Source organism: Numenius arquata, chromosome 3, assembly GCF_964106895.1.
Source record: "Numenius arquata chromosome 3, bNumArq3.hap1.1, whole genome shotgun sequence".
Taxonomy (NCBI): domain Eukaryota; kingdom Metazoa; phylum Chordata; class Aves; order Charadriiformes; family Scolopacidae; genus Numenius; species Numenius arquata.
The window spans coordinates 55,268,741-55,287,339 of NC_133578.1; the positions used below are offsets into that span (position 1 = coordinate 55,268,741).

Here is an 18,599-nt window from a genome sequence, read left to right on the forward strand (position 1 = left end):
AATAGTCTCTATGAAGTGATTTCTTCTCTAATGTTGTTTTTCGTGCTATTTCCACGTGTTCCTCTATCTAAATATAATACTCAGTGGAGATATGTGCTTGCCTACATGTATATAAATATCTGTGGAATTGGAACTTGATCATAAAGAAACTTACAGATGCTAGTTTTGGATGTTTTTAATTGTCCAGAGTAATAATACGTAAAGATTTAATCCAAAACGTGCATAATCAAATATATCTGCTTCTGTTTTAGAGCTATAGCACTGACTTACCAAGAGCATCTTGGCGTGATGTACCTAACACTTACAGAAGATCCTAGTCCTCGTATAATTATCCACAATAGGTGCTCAGTTCCATTGCTTGTAAAAGAGAACTTCAAAGGTAGGTGGTATGCAGTAATGAAAACCAGTGCACTGTTGCAGTATACATTATTTTACTGTATCTCTAATACAAAGCTGAGTTCAGTATGTCCTTTGGTTACAAGACCTTGATGCCTTCATAAAGGTCTGTCTCAAAATGAAAGACTCTGAAAGATACTGAAGCCTGGAAGCTATTGGAGTTCATCATGATGAGGTCTGAAGTATGAACTTACATGGCTCCAGGCTTTTGGGTCTCCCTGGTTCCAGCTGTCAAGGTGACTTGGCTCTAGCAGACTAGTGGACATCAGCTCATTCCCATGGAACATTTAAATCTCAGATTTGCAAATGTGACACAAAACATGCTGCCAAAATTCCAGTTACAGTATGTTAATGTAATGAACAGTGGAACACTATTTATGTAAATCGTAATGACATAAATAAGAAAAGGACAAAAGCCCGAACACATAAAAATTCCACCAATAGAAATGTTTCTATTTATTAGTAATATTTGAGACAGAAACTTCCTCATTTGTGTAAGCATAGTTGAGTTTTGATTTAATACAGGTTTTAGAAAGCCCTAATCTTGTATATTTTATATAATTTCAGATACACCAAAGTTTGAAGTTTATTGTAGAAAGATTCCAGCTCAATGTTCAGTTCATCATGAACTTTACCATCAAGTCTCCAGCTATCCAGATTGCAAAACAAGAGACTTGTTGCCCAGCATTCTTCTGAAAGTGATGTCATCCGATGAATTAGTAAATGAATGGAGTGATTTTGTGGACATCAACAATCAAGGAACACAAGTAAATCATTATTAACTATTTCCTAGTTCACAGCATAAATGATTGTCTTCCTGACCTGCATGGTATATCGTTCCTCTGCAATAAGCATATCCTTTCTGTTGGTTTGTTGGTTTTTTTTTTTTATTTAAGTGTTGGGAGTTCTCTTTCCTAAGCCCCTTCCTGTGGAAGCTGTAGTATGCAGATTACCTTCTTTGCTGGCTGTTTTTAAAAATAGCTACATCAAAATACAGGCTTTCTAGCGCTGAGGGGTTTTTACTTCTTTTTAATCAACCTGGTGTTCCCTGGAAAAATCAGTCCTGAAAATTTCTGGCCCCTGTAAGCAAAGAATCCCAGAGGAGCCAGGAAAATCCTGCAGTTTGGTAACTTAATTATCACAGGATTTTTATCTTTACATCTTGTAGAAATCATCACTGTCATTCTCCCTCGATGTCTTCACAGAAGCTACATGTGTCTTTCTAAAACAAAACAAAACCCCCTTTTCTTTCCTTCTGTTATTTTTCTCCTGTTTTGAGGTAAATGAAAACTTCCTTCACTGGAGTAATTCTTTTTGATGGGAATTTTTTCCATCTTTGAAGTCATTAGTTTACATGGAATCAACATAAACTGCTTGGCTCTTTGAAAGAAATACTAGTTTCAGATGTTTTCCCTGGGGACCAATCACAAAATGCTCTTGATTATTGAGTGTTACGTTATATAGCAAGTAGTTCAGTTTCATTCAGCAAGCCAGTCAAGCAACGCAAGGTTTCAGATTTCAGTCATTAATGTTATGCCAGACCAGGGCTCTTTATAAGTATCTGGCTCCTAGAAGGAATTAGATGCTAAGACAAGATTTGGGGATCGCTGTCTGCTTGAAGAACTCCCCAAATAAAAAGTGTAGCCTTCTGTTATTGAAGTTTTAGGGTTTACACCTAGAGAATTTCCCCAGGATTTCTCTGTCAGTCTTTCTCTTAAAAAACTATAAATATGTATAAATAAGGAATATGCTAATAGCTTTGCATACAACTCGGTTCAGATTGTGAAATGACTGAGATTTAAAGGATCTTGAGTAATTTGTACTCTTTCTATGTAGTCACAGATAAGTATTTCTTATTCTATTAGAAAGAAAATGTTATTTATTTACTGAAATTAAGGTATTTATCATCAAAATCATCTGAAATTGGAATTAAAATTACCAATCTTTAAGATCAATTAGGGGTTTTTTAGAATAATGAGGGTGTACTGAAAATTCAGTAAATGTCCTTTTTTCTTCAGTTCCATCATGCAGGATTGCAAATCTCTTTCAGATAAGCAAAGGATTAAAACCCACATATCAAAATTAGAAATTCTCTTATATGTAATTCTCAGAAGAATAAGACATAATTTGATGAACAAAATTTAATTATCTGTACAAGTATACACTCTGTACACTATAAATAGTGTAATGAGAATCAGTTTAAGTGCTGATCTTACTAAACTTCTAGGTGCTTTTCCATCTGGTGACTTGTTAACAGCAGTAAAGATTCTTCAAGACAAACAACTGTTAATTTTACCTGTGCTAGCCCATTATCTTTGTGTTATTCCTTGAGTTTGCATTCCTTTAAATTGTAGCTTCTGTCATTACAATCTAGTAAATGATTGTGTTGATAGTAGCCCTACAAGAAGAGACAAGCCAGCTTGCTCTAACAAGGACTGCTGTGAGTTTTCCAAACCTGAAAAGACCTTAATATTTTATATTCTGATAAAAGATTCTTTATATTTATATTTTATATTCTTCTTAATATAAATATTTAAATATAAATATTTAAATATTTATATTATTTCCTTGCAACACAAAACTTGCACAGAAATATTGTAGAATTAAGCTCCAAAAACAATACATCATTTCTTTCAGTAGAATATTAAGGATAACATGTTCAGAATGAAAGTTTGCATATCTGTAACCAAGACACAAACCTGTTGTCAAGTTCCCATTTTCTTGCCTTTTTAGACACTTTACGCGTTCCAATAGACTTTTGCAATTTCATTGTGGGAGCACCTTGCTTGTGAGGGTATTCTCACCAAATCAGTTTAGATGGCTTTAAAATGTGTTCAGTGTTGAGTTGTTAAGCAAGTCTTCATGTTACTTATTTTTTTAGTCTTCATGTGTTTTGGATCATGTTAGCAGACATTCATCTAACCAGCTCTGAGCTGGGGCATAGCAAAATAATGTTAATTTAGAGGTTTTTTTCCAGAGGAGAAGGTGGGATTTTGCAGAGCTCTAGCAATATGCCTTTCTCCTTAATCCAAAATCACAAATTAAAATTTCCTATTTATTCTTTTCTCATATAACTTCCCCCCTCCCCAGCACATGTTGCTTATTGCTGGAGAAAAAGTTTCTTATTAAATTGTATTCAGTTATACAGTTTAAGGATGAGGTGCAAATTTCATCTTGCTGTACAATTGAAATACTTAGAGTATTGGAGATGTTATTTTCTGATGTATTGAAATCTGTTTCTATTTTTCCTGAACAGTATCATGATTCGGGTAATGATCTCAACTAGAAGGCATTAATAGGATTGATTTGAATTATGGCATATGAAAAATAGTAATTTCAGTAGCATCCCATATGTTTCTAACTCTCTCCACTAGATTGTGTTCTTAACTGGCTTTGGCTATGTTTATGTGGACATTGCCCATCAGTGTGGAACAATAGTCATAACCTTGGCCCCAGAAGGAAGAGCAGGACCCGTCGAGATCAACCTCAACAGGTACATAACGCACATAAAAGATGATAAAAAGCATTGCAAAACAGTGCTGAGAGGTCAGTCAGCTTTCTGAGTGTTAACTGACTTATGAACCTTGGCTTAACTGTTTGGTTTGTTTAATACTGCTGCATGCTCTATGGCATATGTTTAGACCATATGTTATGCTTTGTGTATCAGAGCTAAAAAAGAACAATCTAACATCAAAAGTCATGTCACTTTAGGGTAAACACTAGATTTCTGATACAAAAAGTCCTGAGTTGTTCATTAAAAAACCCCACATTTTCCATTGTAATTAATTTTGATTGTGTTCATCAATTTAAAATGTCTTTAGCTAGGTCCTGCCATCTGTATTCATATAACCTACCACTAAAATTAGTAGGCAGCTTGATATGCAAGGACTGTAGAAATGGTCTTACAGTCAGTAATTAATTGTACTTTATTATAATACTCTTCTTTGGAAGACTTGTCCACTTCCATAGCACACCACAACTTGTTCCTCAGTTCTATGCAAGCGCAATTATAACACTACGTATTTCCAAGATGCCCGATGCCTGGCCTCCAGCAATGCTGTTACAATTCGAGCGGAATTTGTTGTACTGTTTTTGTTTGCACTGTAATTAAGTATTAATCCCCAAGGTACTGGTCATCAGCAGTACATAACAGCCTACTTGCTAGTTAAACTTGGCAATGGGCAGTTAACACTGGAGTGGGGAAGACCCTCAATGCCATCGGTATGAAAATGCTGTGGTGGCTATGTTGGAGGATACTTGCTGCACATGATGTGAAATGAATTATCCATAATAGTAATCATCAGTAGTGGCTCCCAGAAGATATTGTAACAGCTGAGGCTGTATGACAATTATCAGAAAATTGTATTTGTCTGCTTTAATACCTGACTCTGTTGTAAATCCAGTAGGGAGTTACTCTGTATATAGAGACATTCCTGTCCAGGCTGTCCTGTTGATGCATAAGAAAGCATGAGAAACCTGGCATAGATGTGTAATTATCCCATTTCTTAGAAGACCCCCTGGGTGGTACCCACTGTGGTGATTAAGGCTGCTAGATCCCATTAACATTAATGGGACTTGCACAATGAGTTTCCCAGGTATTACAGAGAATGTCTCTCCTGATAGTTTTTGGAGAAAGCAAGATGCCAGGTGAAGTCAAAATACATGAAGTGATAAAACTTCTTTTCCTTCCTGTCTTAGAAGTCAAGAGCAGACCCTGTCACTGAAAATGTTCATCAGTCAGTTAAGTCTTGCTGCGTTTGACGATATTACAAACCATAAAGTGTCATCTGAACTTCTGCGTCTCACAGCAGACAACATTTTCCTCCACATGGCCCCAGCCACCAGCTACCTGAGACCCCTGTCACAGGAGTACCAGCGGGACGCCATGGAAGCCCTCCCACAATTTCATAGTCTCCAAGTGTATTGTGAAGACTTGCAACTGGACAATCAGTTGTACAGCAAATCCAATTTCCATTTTGCAGTCCTGTTGTGCCAAGGAGAGAAAAATGAGACTGTGCAGTGGTCCAGAGTGAACAACCTCATTGCTTGCAACAAAGATTTGGAAAGCTATAAGGAAAACTGCTTTATAAAACTCTGCATTGCTTTTTCTGAAGAAGAGAATTTCATGTTTCATGTGAATGACCTCAGCTTTGAGCTCAAACCAGCTAGGCTGTATGTGGAAGACACCTTTGTTTACTACATTAAGACTTTGTTTGATACATATCTTCCAGAAAACAAAACAGCTTGCCAATCCATGAATACTTCAGATACTACCCTGGTACTGCCTGAACAAGTGAGAGAGCATGCAAGAGCTTTAGTCAAGCCAGTGAAGTTAAGAAAATTAACAATACAACCTGTTAATCTCCTTGTCAGTATTCACGCTTCCTTGAAACTGTATATAGCCTCAGATCACACCCCTCTCTCCTTCTCTGTATTTGAGCGAGGACCCATCTTCACCACTGCCAGGCAACTTGTCCATGCCTTAGCCATGCATTATGCTGCTGGAGCACTTTTCAGGGCAGGTCAGTACTTTTCCATAACATATAGCATTTTTATTAGGTACCAAGATTCTGTGGTTGTCTCTCAAGCTGACTAACCTAGATGTGAGCCATACAATTACTGTTTTCCTCAAACACCGTTTGATAATGATATTTTCAGACGCCTTTCATGTCCTGCCATAGGACAGAAGGGAAATAAAATGGCTGAGCAGACACCAGTGAAGATTCATAAAGTTGTGCTAAACATTAGCCAGCCGCCTGAAGGCTTTACAAAACTCTGAACGCAGCATAAAAATGTATTCTAGCTGGCTTAAGTTTTGTCATTTTATATTATAGCACTAGTCAGAATCAACCCACATTCCTCACATAAACTCCCCAAAACTACATTTAATCAAATTATTCAGCATGTTGCTCTGCATTCAGAAGTAAATTATAGCCCTGAATGTTGTTTTGTTGTTAAAACTCCTTTTGGCTGCAGTTTATGATTAGGAATCTGTCTTTCTTCATGCAGCCTTCATGCTAAACTGGCACGCAGATGTTTGTTGTCCTTTGATCCAAGAACTATGAAGTTTGCTGTTACTAACTTTTTTCCGTATAGGATCAATAGTGAGCAATTAGTCTATTAGGTTAGCAGGTACATTCTCTTTCTCATAAAGATTAATTTAGAAATAACAAAATTTGGTCTCAGCTGTATCTTATTGTGGAATGGAATTTGTACCTGAGAAAACAGGAAGCTCCTCCATGATCACACACAAGTAATATACTCCATGCTGAAACATGGGATTTATTTTCCTGTAATACTAATGGTCAGATTTTCTGAAATCCTGATGCTTCCATTTGTGCTGCAAGCCTGGCTGCGACCTGATTTCTATGCACAGTTTGCAAAACTGTACACATGCATTTATAAATAGAGAGATGCTGATCAGGTCTTTCACTGTGGCATACCTGACTTGCATAGCTGATTTTGGCAGCTGCGTACACAGTTGCGCACCAGAACATTGTGCACTGATTCATTATTTTCTTGCATTATTTTGCTTGCAAGATTTGCAGGTTTTTCTTTTTACTACTTGTTTGGATTTGGTTTACAGTCAAATCCCATAGTACAAAAGGGGAGATCTAGTTTCTTCCTAGTTAAGAGCAAAACTGTGGCCAAATATGGTCCACAGTGTGAATGTTTCTCCCCACAAGTGGCTAGGAGTGGTGATACAAGTGGTGATAGACTGCAGCAGGAAATTGGGGTTATACTGGCTTTTCATCTGCAACATCCCAGGTGAGGCACATATGCTAGCGAGGGATTCCTGAGCCTGCTCTTGGTCTTTCCTCCTGTGCTATCCTTGCAGCGTGCAGCAGTGCACAGCCCACTCTTTGCTCTTCTTGGGCTTATGATGTAGCTGAAATCAAGCAGGTTTAAATATTAAGAAATAAGATTTGCTTCAGCGGAACTGTTCTTCAGGAAAGCACATAAGCATATATTTAGTTACTACTTAAATCCTGCTCAAAGCACTGAAACTAAAATGTATTTTTGGAAAGGGGTTACCATGATTAAAATGGTGAATTGTGTTGATTAATGTTTGCTTGGGCGAAGAAGGTGCTTTATTTTGAAGAGTTTGTGACACTCATCAAAAGGCTGACTGTGTCAACAAAGTTAAAAAGGAGGAACAAAATCAAGCAAAAAGCTTTATATGGTCTGCAAACCCTGAGTCCTTTCCTCACCCTCAGGTGAGTTACACTTCTTGGATTGGTCTCTTATGGAAGAGGACCTCACTCTCCTGCCTTTTAACCACATTAATCTGCAAAACAAGGGGTTGTTTGACATCCCCCCACCTTCTGCTCACCGCTGCCTCATGCATAAATCGTTGTAGCATCTGCACAAACAGCATTCCCACACAGCTGTGCTTTATGCTTCAAGCGGGATATCGTCTCGTTTTGCCCTTAGCTGTGTGCAAGACCATTGCTGCCCTGTGGGAGGGGACAGGGTTTGCCGCAAAGCCTGCTAAAGGCGGTGTATGAGGCTGCCCCATATGCTGCAAAGGAGCAGCTGGAATCCATGTCTTGGAAGCAATGAATGGGGCTGGAGACCTCTGCTCAAATATGCTGACGAGCATTGCTTGTCTCAAATTAGCAAAACTTATAATGGAAATCTCCCATTCTTTTCTAATTAAGTTGGCTTCTATTTAAAATTATTACTGGTATTAGCTAGATCTAACCCTATAGTTACCTAAAAAGAAAATGCAGTGGCTCTCTGCTAATATAGTCATAATTATTTCGTATTAGTGGATATAATTATTAAGCATACTTTGGGAAATGGTAACCTGACATAATACTATATTTCTGCAAAGTAAAATGCAGCACAGAGCTTGTGAATTGAGAGATTATTCCTGATTCGTCATATTCCTGTTCCTGACTTACTCCCACGCCTTCCTCCTTGGGTTGGGTGGTCCATGCCGGCAGCGAGGAGCCATGACTTTCACTCTGGGCTTTGGCCAGGGAGAGTCACCCTTGCTGCAGGTTGCACGTTCCTCCCGAGTGCTCTCCAAGGGTGAGCACGTTCCTTCCAGAGGTTCCAAAACTGAGCCCACAGGCCAGGGCTGGACTGCAACAGCCCGTCCCCAGGATACCAGGCAACCCCTCAGCTTTGTGTTTAACCAGTTTCATTCCTGGTTTTACTCTGGCTTTCATTCCTGAGCCCGCTGGCTGGCCAAACAGGTGAGTGGAGTTGGAGTCTCCCCTGGCCTGGCCTGGCGGTGCCTGCCCGGGGTGTCGCAGGGCAGCAAGGCACTAACCCGCAGTGTCATGCAGCCCCTTTCTGTCACATCACCACCTCAGGACAAGGAATGCCAAAAACATTTAGTAAAAAAAAAAAAAAGGCTGCTTATAAGGGATTATAGCAACATTATTGATCAGAAAAAGCAGAAAGAGCATCTCTTCCATCTGTACAGGCCTCCCCGCCCCTCCAGCTTTTCATCACTTCACACAGTGGCAAGGATAATTTGTTAAAAATACTACAGCGAGGGAGTCGCAGGCCCAGCCTGGAGTGCTGGCTTCCCCCGGTCCCCAGCAGGGAAGGACTGCCAGGGGGACACTCCTCCCCAGGGCAGGGACCGTGGGGCCACAGTGCTCGTTGCCGCTCTGCTTGTCGCACTGCCAGTAGTACTTGTTTTTTGTTTTCATAGTCCATCCCACCCTCTCCCTTATGTCCACTGCGGTTCCCGCTTTTTATACTACATATACTGGAGTTCTCGACCTGCCAGGGCTGAAATGTGGGACAGATTCAACAAGAATAATAGATTTTCCGGGAGCTTAGAATGATAGTATGAGATTAATTCATTTCATATGAGTAACATTTTCTCTTCTGTTCAGTTTCATGATTCAGCCTTCCACAGGAGTGACTGGGAGGGGTTACTAGAAAACAAGAAAAGCATCTGGATAGCAGGAGTTCGCGGTGACGAGATGGGAATGAGGAGGGCAGCACAGATCAAGGGCCCTCGGTGGGAGAGCAGGAGGCCAATCTGTCCATCGTTCAGTCTCCTGGCCCTGTCACGCCTTGTGTCGCTCTGACAGTGCCAGTTGAAATCCATGGTACGGGGGCTCAAAGACCAGGCAGTTCCCATTTAACATTTATTGCCTTTTCTGAATAGCTCTCTCTGGGCTGCCGAAAAAAAAGTTGTGCAGCACTATTTCCCTAATAAATCTGCTGCCAACCAGCCTGAGAAAGACAAGACCTGCAAACAGCTTTCCAGCAACAGATTGCTGTGCGCTCAGCCATCCAGCAAGCTGCTGGCAACCCTGCGTTTATATAGGAAACCAGATCCGCAGATACCTCTCCTGGGATATGCATAAGGAATACTCCCCTATGAGTAACCTAATCAGCATGTAGATGTCATTGCTGTTTACACAACTGTACTGAGCAAAAGACATTTGTCTGGCTTTCACTGCACTCTAAAAGAAAATGATCAGCTTAGAAGGGTTGGGGTGGATTTAGAATAACTTCTTAAGCAGTTGTCAAAAATCTGCATCCCCTTTCCTAACACTCCATCAAGCAATTGACCTCCACACTCCGGTAAAGCAGTACATCGTATCAGTGTAAACTCCCTGTCACAATTCTATCACAGAGGGATGTGAAATCACAACGCTGCCTTATAGTGTCTAAAACCGACCCAGCCATCTGAACTTGCAGTCCTGTTCCTCTGAAGCTGTGAGGCTCTAGTATCCGCCTCTCTAGGACACTTTTAGCAGAAATACGGGAAGCTCCTGGAAGGAAGTCATTCTAAAGCTATTTGTGAGTTTGCCAAAAGGATTTCTTTGATTTACGAAGTATGAAAGATTGCCATTTCTGAATTCATAGTGCATGAGTTACTTCCCGTGTTTTGCTCAAAGGAAGTTCATAATGCGATGAATTCTAGTGTGAAAAAGAGAATTAAGGAATAACCTTTTCACAATTGCTGCTTCTGCAGTTTTTGCAGCCATAACGTGTCTTGTTTCTCCACACAGGCTGGGTTGTCGGATCCTTGGAAATTCTCGGAAGCCCGGCAAGTCTGGTGAGAAGCATAGGGAATGGCATAGCTGATTTCTTTAGGCTCCCCTATGAAGGGCTGACCAGAGGCCCAGGAGCATTTGTCAGTGGAGTTTCCAGAGGAACAACATCATTTGTAAAACACATTTCCAAAGGTAGAGCTTTCACTTTGTTGCTCCAACTACTGCTTTGTTGTCGTGCGCTGTTAAAGGATGTGTTAAAGTTTTAAACAATATTGCTTGCAGCTTTGTTTGGCTTGCTAGGCTGCAGCGAAATGCTGGGAGGGTAACAAAGCTCATATATAACATCTTATGTATTAAACAGATCACCGCTTAACTACAGTGTGTAAGAATGTTTCAGAAACTTCAGAATTTTAAACCTCCCAGTGGGAAACGGAGATTGGCTCAGCCAGTATTTCATGTGATAACTGCAGAAATATTAAAGGTGTTCTGTACTTCTGCTAACCATCAGAAATTCTACACTGTGTCGCCTCATCATATTTATTATTTCTTTTTTTTCAAGAAAAAAAAAAGTAGATACAGTTGTCATAACTGTGTAAGTACGTGGATAGGTTTTGACAGTGGGGCTGGTCTGGCCTGAGAACAGGAGCAGCTTTTGTTTTGCGAAGTCTGTACACACAGTGCCATCGCGTGGCTTCAGCTGCCCGGAGAGACGGCGGCGTGGCTGCCTCAGCCGCTCACTGCTCTCCAGGCTCCCCCAGGACACGTCCTGCCGAGCTCCTTCTGTAAATATTTGTTTACCTTTTCATCACACACACCCCCCCCTCCAATTAGATTAGCCTTAGAGAAGTTTGCGAGCTGGAGAGGGGTGTTGGGATGAGCTGCTGTTCCCACCGGCCAGGGAAACCTGGTGCAGGGTAATGTAAAAGGCGTGACACGGGACCGTCGGAGCAGCGTGGCGATGCTTAACAAATAGTAAAGTATGTTACACATGGGCAACTTTTCAATTGACTTGCTGTTCTGCTCGTAAGCTCAGTATTTCAGTGAGGCATAGAATGTCTCCATGTTTTAAATTAAAGCATTTTGATCCAGACCCAAATGTATATCTCCATGTATTTAGGTACACTGACGTCAATTACCAATCTGGCAACAAGTCTTGCTCGGAATATGGATAGGCTGTCACTGGATGAGGAGCATTACAACAGACAAGAAGAGTGGAGAAGGCAGCTTCCAGAGAGCTTGGGAGAAGGACTGAGACAGGGGCTCTCTCGTTTAGGCATTAGCCTTCTAGGTAACGTACAATTAATTATCAAATTGAGTGATAATACTGTTTTATGATCTTCTCACCAGCCTTTTCTCCATGTGAGTTATAATTGAAAAATCTGTTTGTTTTGGTGTTTTCTTTTGAAATAGCCTCACAGTATGTATATGAGATAGTTTCTTTTCATTAAGGTTTAGTAACTTTTGTATGTGTTTTTTGCTGATAAAAATCATTGCAGTTATAGAACAAGTTTGCACTCTTTTTATGAAATAGTATTTTCATTGGTACACGATGTATATCTGGGAAGAAAAGAATAATTCTGCTTTGGGCAGGGTGACTTACAACTAAGTCAGCACACAGACGTCATCACACTGATGTTTACTTTCCAATGAGTTATAGGAATGCCTTCCGAACCTGCTTGGTTTTGCTGCACTGTAGATATCGGGGATTCTTGGTTTTGTTTGAAAACCACTTGAGCTTAGTGCGGATGTTAAGTAAGCTTTGATGAGGAATTCTGCTTTAACAGAGAAACCCAGATCATCCTGATTCAGTGTAATTGCATTCATTAGGTAGCCAAGTGGTTTGGTTAGAAGTGAAGATTACTCTGGCCATTTCAAAATAGTACCTAAAAATTTGAAAACTAACCCATACTGGAAAAAAAATCTCTGCAAGAAGTTTTGCAGTGAGGAGCTGGATTTTCTAGGTTACTTCTACTTGTCACACAGCAAGGAATGCAGAACTGTATTGTTTGGCAGAGTTCCTCAGTACGTATTAAAGAGTATGAATCCCTTAGAGATCAAAGTGACCAAAAGCAGTCCAGTGCAAAAGGTTAGAAGAGCTGAAGCTTGAAAGGATTTGTCCTCTTTCCTAATCTTCAGTAGTGTACACAACTCCTAAATTTGCAACCGCAACCCTGAAAGCCCCAAAGAGGAAGTGGTAAAAATGTTACAAGTGTGGGTTAAGTTACTGGAAATTATTTTAAGCAATAACATTAGATGATGTGAAGCACTGTCATTTGATAATGCCTGTAAACCGGCAAGCGAGTGTCCTGGGAGAAATGTGCATAACGGAGAAATTTCATATATTAGTAGCTACTCTCCCAATAGTAAGCTGTTACTGGTGTTGCAAATCAAAGGCAGTTCAGAGAAGTTTTTATTTTTCCTTCTTGTTTTATTGGGCTACGGGCAGTCAGGTTGAGTAGCTGGATGAAAGATTATACTTCTAGAAGCACTGTGTCAGCCTGGTGTATGTGTGCTGGTGAAGTGGTTTGGTGATCTTGGCTCAGTTATAATAAGAGACAAATAACATGGTGGCTGTCCCCTTCACCGACACACCGGAGCCCTCAGAGCTAAAAGCATCAGCTGTACAGCCCAAACTAAAGAGCAAAACTTTGTAGCTTTGGCTGTAACCAGGCAAAGTTTCTGCTGTTCAGGAAAGCTGGGAACTCACGGCATACGGGCACAAATACGCCATGCCTGTTCCTCCCTGCGCACAAGGCTGTGGTCAGTCGTGGGATTACGACTGAGTTAAAAACAAAACCAAAGAAAAGAGTTATAATTTCAGTGTCGCTGACTTCCTAAGAAATCAGACTTCATGTGAGAAACCTAGAGCTCCATACTAGCATTTAAACAGTGCTCTTCCACAGCCTAGGATCTTGTTTTTACTCCCGCTGTTATTATTTAGAGATTCCTCCCTGCTAAATACCTCAGTTCTTAGCAGTGGAGGCAACAAAGCACTCAGATAAATAGCTGCGGTTACTGTGCAACTGGACTTAACAAGTATAGGACCTCTCACGAACACTGAGGAATCAGAAATATTCCAATGAATTTGTATCAGGCGTAATTTTTTTTATTTAAACCTGATTTTTTAAAAGCACATTTTCTCTATATACACAGCAGCATTGATGTAAATTGTGCCGAGACCTAAATTATGAATTCACTTTTTACAAATGCATCAGAAAGCTGTTTCTGTTCTGAACATTTAGTTCAAAGAATATTGTGGCTTCCCCCAGAAAAACAGTTGTGGTTGAAGGGAGGTACCACTGTGCTGCTTGCTTTCACCGGAACGTTCAGAGTAAACATGAACATGCTTACTCTAAAAATAACTGCAGGTTCTTCATACGTAACGAAACGAAGCAGAGCTGCGATGTTCTTTTCCTTCACAAGGATGAAGAGTTCAGATGAGCACAGGAATGCAGAGAGCAAGATCCTTTGAAGCCATAATTTCTATGACTTTCTAATTGTGAAATTGAGAAGTGTGAAAAAGATTTCTAGGATAGTCAAAGTACTGTCACGTTTGTAAAAGCTATCTGACTCGTGCGAGCAGCTTAAATAATTACAAATGCAGATTTCGTGCCTAGGCACAGGCGTGTAAGAGCCGTCAGTTCACCGATACGTTGTGGTATCTACGCGGAAAGAAGAGTTGCGTTTCTGATTTTTCTGAAAATCTGGCTCATGGTGGCCCTGATTCAGCAAAGCTCTTAAGCACATGCTTAAGTGCTTTGCTGAATCAGGGCCAAAATCATGTACTCTTGTCTCCTCCTCAGTGCAAGTTGTTCCCTGTGGTACATTCTTAAGTGCTTTGTCCTGTCTCATTTTAAATGACTCAAGCACTGTCAGGGTGTTGTTTGATTTGATTGTTATCTTTGGCTGGCTGTCATCTTCTTTTCTTGTTTGGGAGAGACTTCTGGGTCATTTTAGTAACATTTGTGCGTGGAAAGAAGCAAAAACCTATGATAGGTGTGTTTTTTCTTTTACATGATTAGACAAAAATGCAGTGAAATTGCATTGAAAATATTTAGATGATCGGCACTCCCCACCAAGGAACTATCTTTTGCATTTTGCATGACGGAGTCAAGCTTAAAACAGTAATTTAGAGCCGTGTAAAAGAGGATCTGAAACTATAGGATTTATTTTCAACTACTGGGCCACTATTCCATGTGCCAATTCTGTGAATACATTAATGCACACCAACAGGTGCTCTATTCTTTTAGCTGTATTTTTATGTGATGTTTGCTGTGATGAGACTATGCTTCAGCCTCGTTTCAGTGGGAAACACTTGCGGCAATCCTGAAGGACAACAGGGGAAAAAAGAGAAGGAAGCAAAATGGTTTCAGCTTGGCTGGCTTCCAGCCTTATGGCAAGGCATGGCCAGTTTTTCCTGCTGGGGGATTTTTTTCTATTATTTCTTGGTCTGAAAGAGTTTTTCAACAAGCAACCCCAGCTTTGCTAAGTTGTGTAAGCTGCGCTACGTTCACCAAACTGTCAGACTCTGCACGAATCAGTTGCTGCCCATAATCAAATTCTTCTTGAAGTAATACAGTGATATACTCTGAACTATCTGAATTTTGTAGTTATCAAAGTATCTTTTTTATGGTTACTGAGCAACATATATTAACCAGAGTGCACCCCAGCTGATGTTTAGCAGATGTTACGGTGTTGCTGGAACCTCTTTGGTCCAGTAATGGAAGAATATGTTTTTGTTTTGTTGCTTTGGTGTTTAATTTTATTGAGGTTTTCTTTATACATACATAATCTGTATGTACATATGTGGACATGCATATAAAATTGAATGCCTAGGGTAAAGAAGGAGAGAAAAATGGAGAATGGTTTCATTTAGAAAAAAAAAAAAAGAATGGGGAAGGGACAGGGACAGCAGTAGGACACCATAGCTGTCTCTAGGCTGTGTGCATGGGAGTGGGAGGGGAGGAACCACTACATGTGGTTCCATGCTCTGCTTCCCTGATACCCCACTGAAATCTGGGGGGAGACCTTATGGGGTAAGTCCATCCAGCACGGTTCTCCTAGCACTAACTTTGTTAGAAAGAAAGAAGCCACATGGACACCGGGTGACATCTGCTTCATAGTTTCTGGTGCTAGAAGATGCAGTGAACCTCATGTGGGTGTCACCATTATCTCACTGCTGTTGGGTTTTGAGGTTGCTCAGCCTTTTGACCTTTTTTTTTTTTTTTTTTTTACCCTTGGCCAACACATGATGCACACAGGAAAGGAGCTGCACAGATCTGGCTTTCCCATGCAAAGGTGGTAGGACCAGCCACTCCTTAATGAAAGGAGTAAGGTTAGAGTTTATTATGTGATTTGTGGGCGTGACCACAACATGTGAACGAGTGATATCAGTGAGTTGCAATTCAGGATGAGAGATTACAAAGGATGAGCAGAAAGGGAAGAGAAGATCATTGGTTATATATTTTGCAGGTAGAAAGACAGGACTTGCAAAAGGATTTGAGGTACACAAGGACAATGTCTTCACAGACAAGTTCAGAGCATGCATAAAATGGCAGAATAACACAAAGTGTGGAAGTACTAAACAACTGGCTAATTAAGCTATATATTATTTGGGGTACTATATAAATAATCTTATATAACACAGTCACAGCAGTTTCCATTCTGTTTCCTTGTCCTCTGGGCCTAATTCCAGCTGAGAAGTGCCTGGAGCATACCACAGGTCCTTTGGAGTAGGCTCTTATTTATTATTACCTTATAACATTGCTCAAGCGTATTGCAGTAAATAATTTACTAGTGCTAGGACTTAGGTGGATTACATTTAATAAGGCAATAACTTCTGTTCTGAAAGTGCAGTTGCTGTGGATGACCTCGATAGATAGGGTGAAGGAGGTCACAGGGTAACATAATACTGTAACTTAGCAGAACACCAAGTATTGTTTCATGCCTTCAAATGCATCACAATTGTACAAAAGAAAAGACTGGACGAACAATCCCAATTGTGTAATGCGGTGTTGGGGTATTATTTTAGTCAAGCAGCAGGAGCAGCTGGTAAGTACTAATGAAACAGAATTGAATTGAAAATTGTATCATTTCCATGGCGTGGCATTAAGGACACTGTGGCCTTTGTGGTACAAAGGGTGAACGTTCAGCTGCACGCTCAGCTTCACTGCCTGAGATCAGTAAAAACTGGGGAGCACATTAAAAATAGACCAACATTTTCAGGGGAAATCCTATACGTTTATTAGTAAAAGGTACACATCTAGAAGTTGGAAGCAATCGCTCTAAGAGGAGAGGAAGGCATTTATGGGGGAGGCGAGTTTCTTGAATTGCTGATAGATAGTATGATAGTATCCCAGGGACAAGGGTCTGAGGAAGTGTGTGCTGCTTCTCATCCTCGTCTTTTCTTTGGACAGAAAACCAGTGTACAAGTACGATATTAGTTCTTGTTGTTCAAAGTCAGCAACTTCTCTGTTTATCCAGTAACGGTAACTAAAACCATCTGAGAAACGGTTAGCGGCGAGCTGACTAGTGCATGTCACGCTGGTAAACACACAGGGCCAAATACCTCAGCCGTGATTGTCCAAATCTGTGGAATTACGCCTGGATTTGCTTCCACACACAAAACAGAATCTTCAAAGACGTCTGGGTTGCAGTAAAAATGCCTGGTTACCAAGGTGACACTGGATCTTACTCCTTAAATAATTGTTTTATCTTGATATTTGCAGCTGAAGGTGCAAACTCGGAGCCGGCCGGGGAGCCTGCAAACTTGCTTTTCACTGAGCAAAGATCCTCGGATCAGGCAGACCTTTTTCTAACTGATGTCACTTTGTCCAGTCCTTGTACTCTTAGCAATTTCCAAATAGCTTATCTATCAAAATTACAATAACTAGAGACATGTCTGTGGTTAAGTGGGTAGAGTAAACTCAAGATCAAAGAAATGTACCACCTCACATACCTGTTTACATTTAGGAAGATTTAAGTCGGAGTTCTCTGTTGATACTAAAAGCTGGGAAGGTCACTGTGTCACTTGTAAAAGTTTGACCCATTCGCATTAAAGTAAAATATGATCGTTTTCACAAAAAAGTAACAAAAAGTCTCAAAGTCTAATTCTGCTAATCTTAGTAATATATCAAAAGTTGCATTAGTTTATGAACATTTCTGGCAGTGGAAGAGGATATAAAAATGATCTATTGAATACAGGCAGTTTTTACGTTCATGAAGTCAATCTCAGGCTTACGTGAAAACCTCATTTCCATAACAGCTCAAGTCTTCTAAAACGGGTGGATTTTATTCCGAGCCCAATATTTTCAGAATTGCTACACAAAATGAGCTAAATTAAACTAACTCAGCAAAAGCATTTAGTGAAAGTAGGTGAAAGATGAAAGCATACTGTCAAGTTAAGTGATCTGAATGTTTAAAAAAGTAAAATACATTTTAAAAAATGGAAGTTGAGTTTTAACCTAAACCGAAGCTAATGCATTGTTTAGCTAATTGGTCGCGTGCTAAATAGCTGTATGAGAAGGGTGGGGTACAGTCTGTAATCCAAGCAACATCCAGGTCCAGTACTAAGATTTCCTCTTATTCTGAGATACTAATCTTTACTAATTACTGGGGACTTTTGTTTTTTCAGGTGCAATCGCTGGGATTGTGGATCAGCCGATGCAGAATTTTCAGCGAGTGTCCGAAGCCCAAGCTTCAGCCGGGCATAAAGCCAGAGGGGTCATCTCGGGGGTGGGGAAAGGAATCATGGGCGTCTTCACAAAGCCCATCGGAGGGGCAGCTGAGCTCGTCTCCCAGACAGGTTACGGTGAGTTTCTCCATTTCCAACATCCCTATTTTAATTTTAAAATGCTCTTCAGATACAACCTGCTATGTCTTACTTCCGTGGCTTAGTAGCTGTGTGACTTAAAGAAAGATTCAGAAATGCCAGCACTAAATAGCTATAAGTGTTGTGCTCGTTTTCTTAAAAACCATCATGTTGTGCTTCTCTCTTGTGTTACCGCTCAGCGCTGTACAGCCACAGAAACACAGAATGCAGAAAGCATGAAGTAATTCTTGGAATACAGTAGAATTAGTTACAGAAACACATGTGCTTACAAAAGAATTTTTGACATAAAAGTATTAGAGCAACACTATATCCAATTAGAGTGTTATTTTGAGATTGCTTTGTTACGGCAAGGAAAGAGTTGTGCTATCTCTACACAAAGAGAGAGTTGTTCCCAGAGC

General features: G+C 40.3%; 1 protein-coding gene across 2 annotated transcripts in view; it reads left to right on the forward strand.

Moving 5' to 3' along the window:
* The window catches only part of VPS13B (vacuolar protein sorting 13 homolog B), a 475,565-nt gene that overhangs the window by 446,315 nt on the left and 10,651 nt on the right, over positions 1-18,599 (forward strand). For both annotated transcript variants that reach the window (XM_074145995.1, XM_074145994.1), the window contains exons 52-58: positions 252-379; positions 964-1,163; positions 3,771-3,889; positions 5,095-5,918; positions 10,386-10,562; positions 11,488-11,658; positions 18,004-18,180. In XM_074145995.1, the coding sequence (XP_074002096.1) occupies positions 252-379; positions 964-1,163; positions 3,771-3,889; positions 5,095-5,918; positions 10,386-10,562; positions 11,488-11,658; positions 18,004-18,180 (1,796 nt within the window). The remainder of the gene's footprint in view (positions 1-251; positions 380-963; positions 1,164-3,770; positions 3,890-5,094; positions 5,919-10,385; positions 10,563-11,487; positions 11,659-18,003; positions 18,181-18,599) is intronic.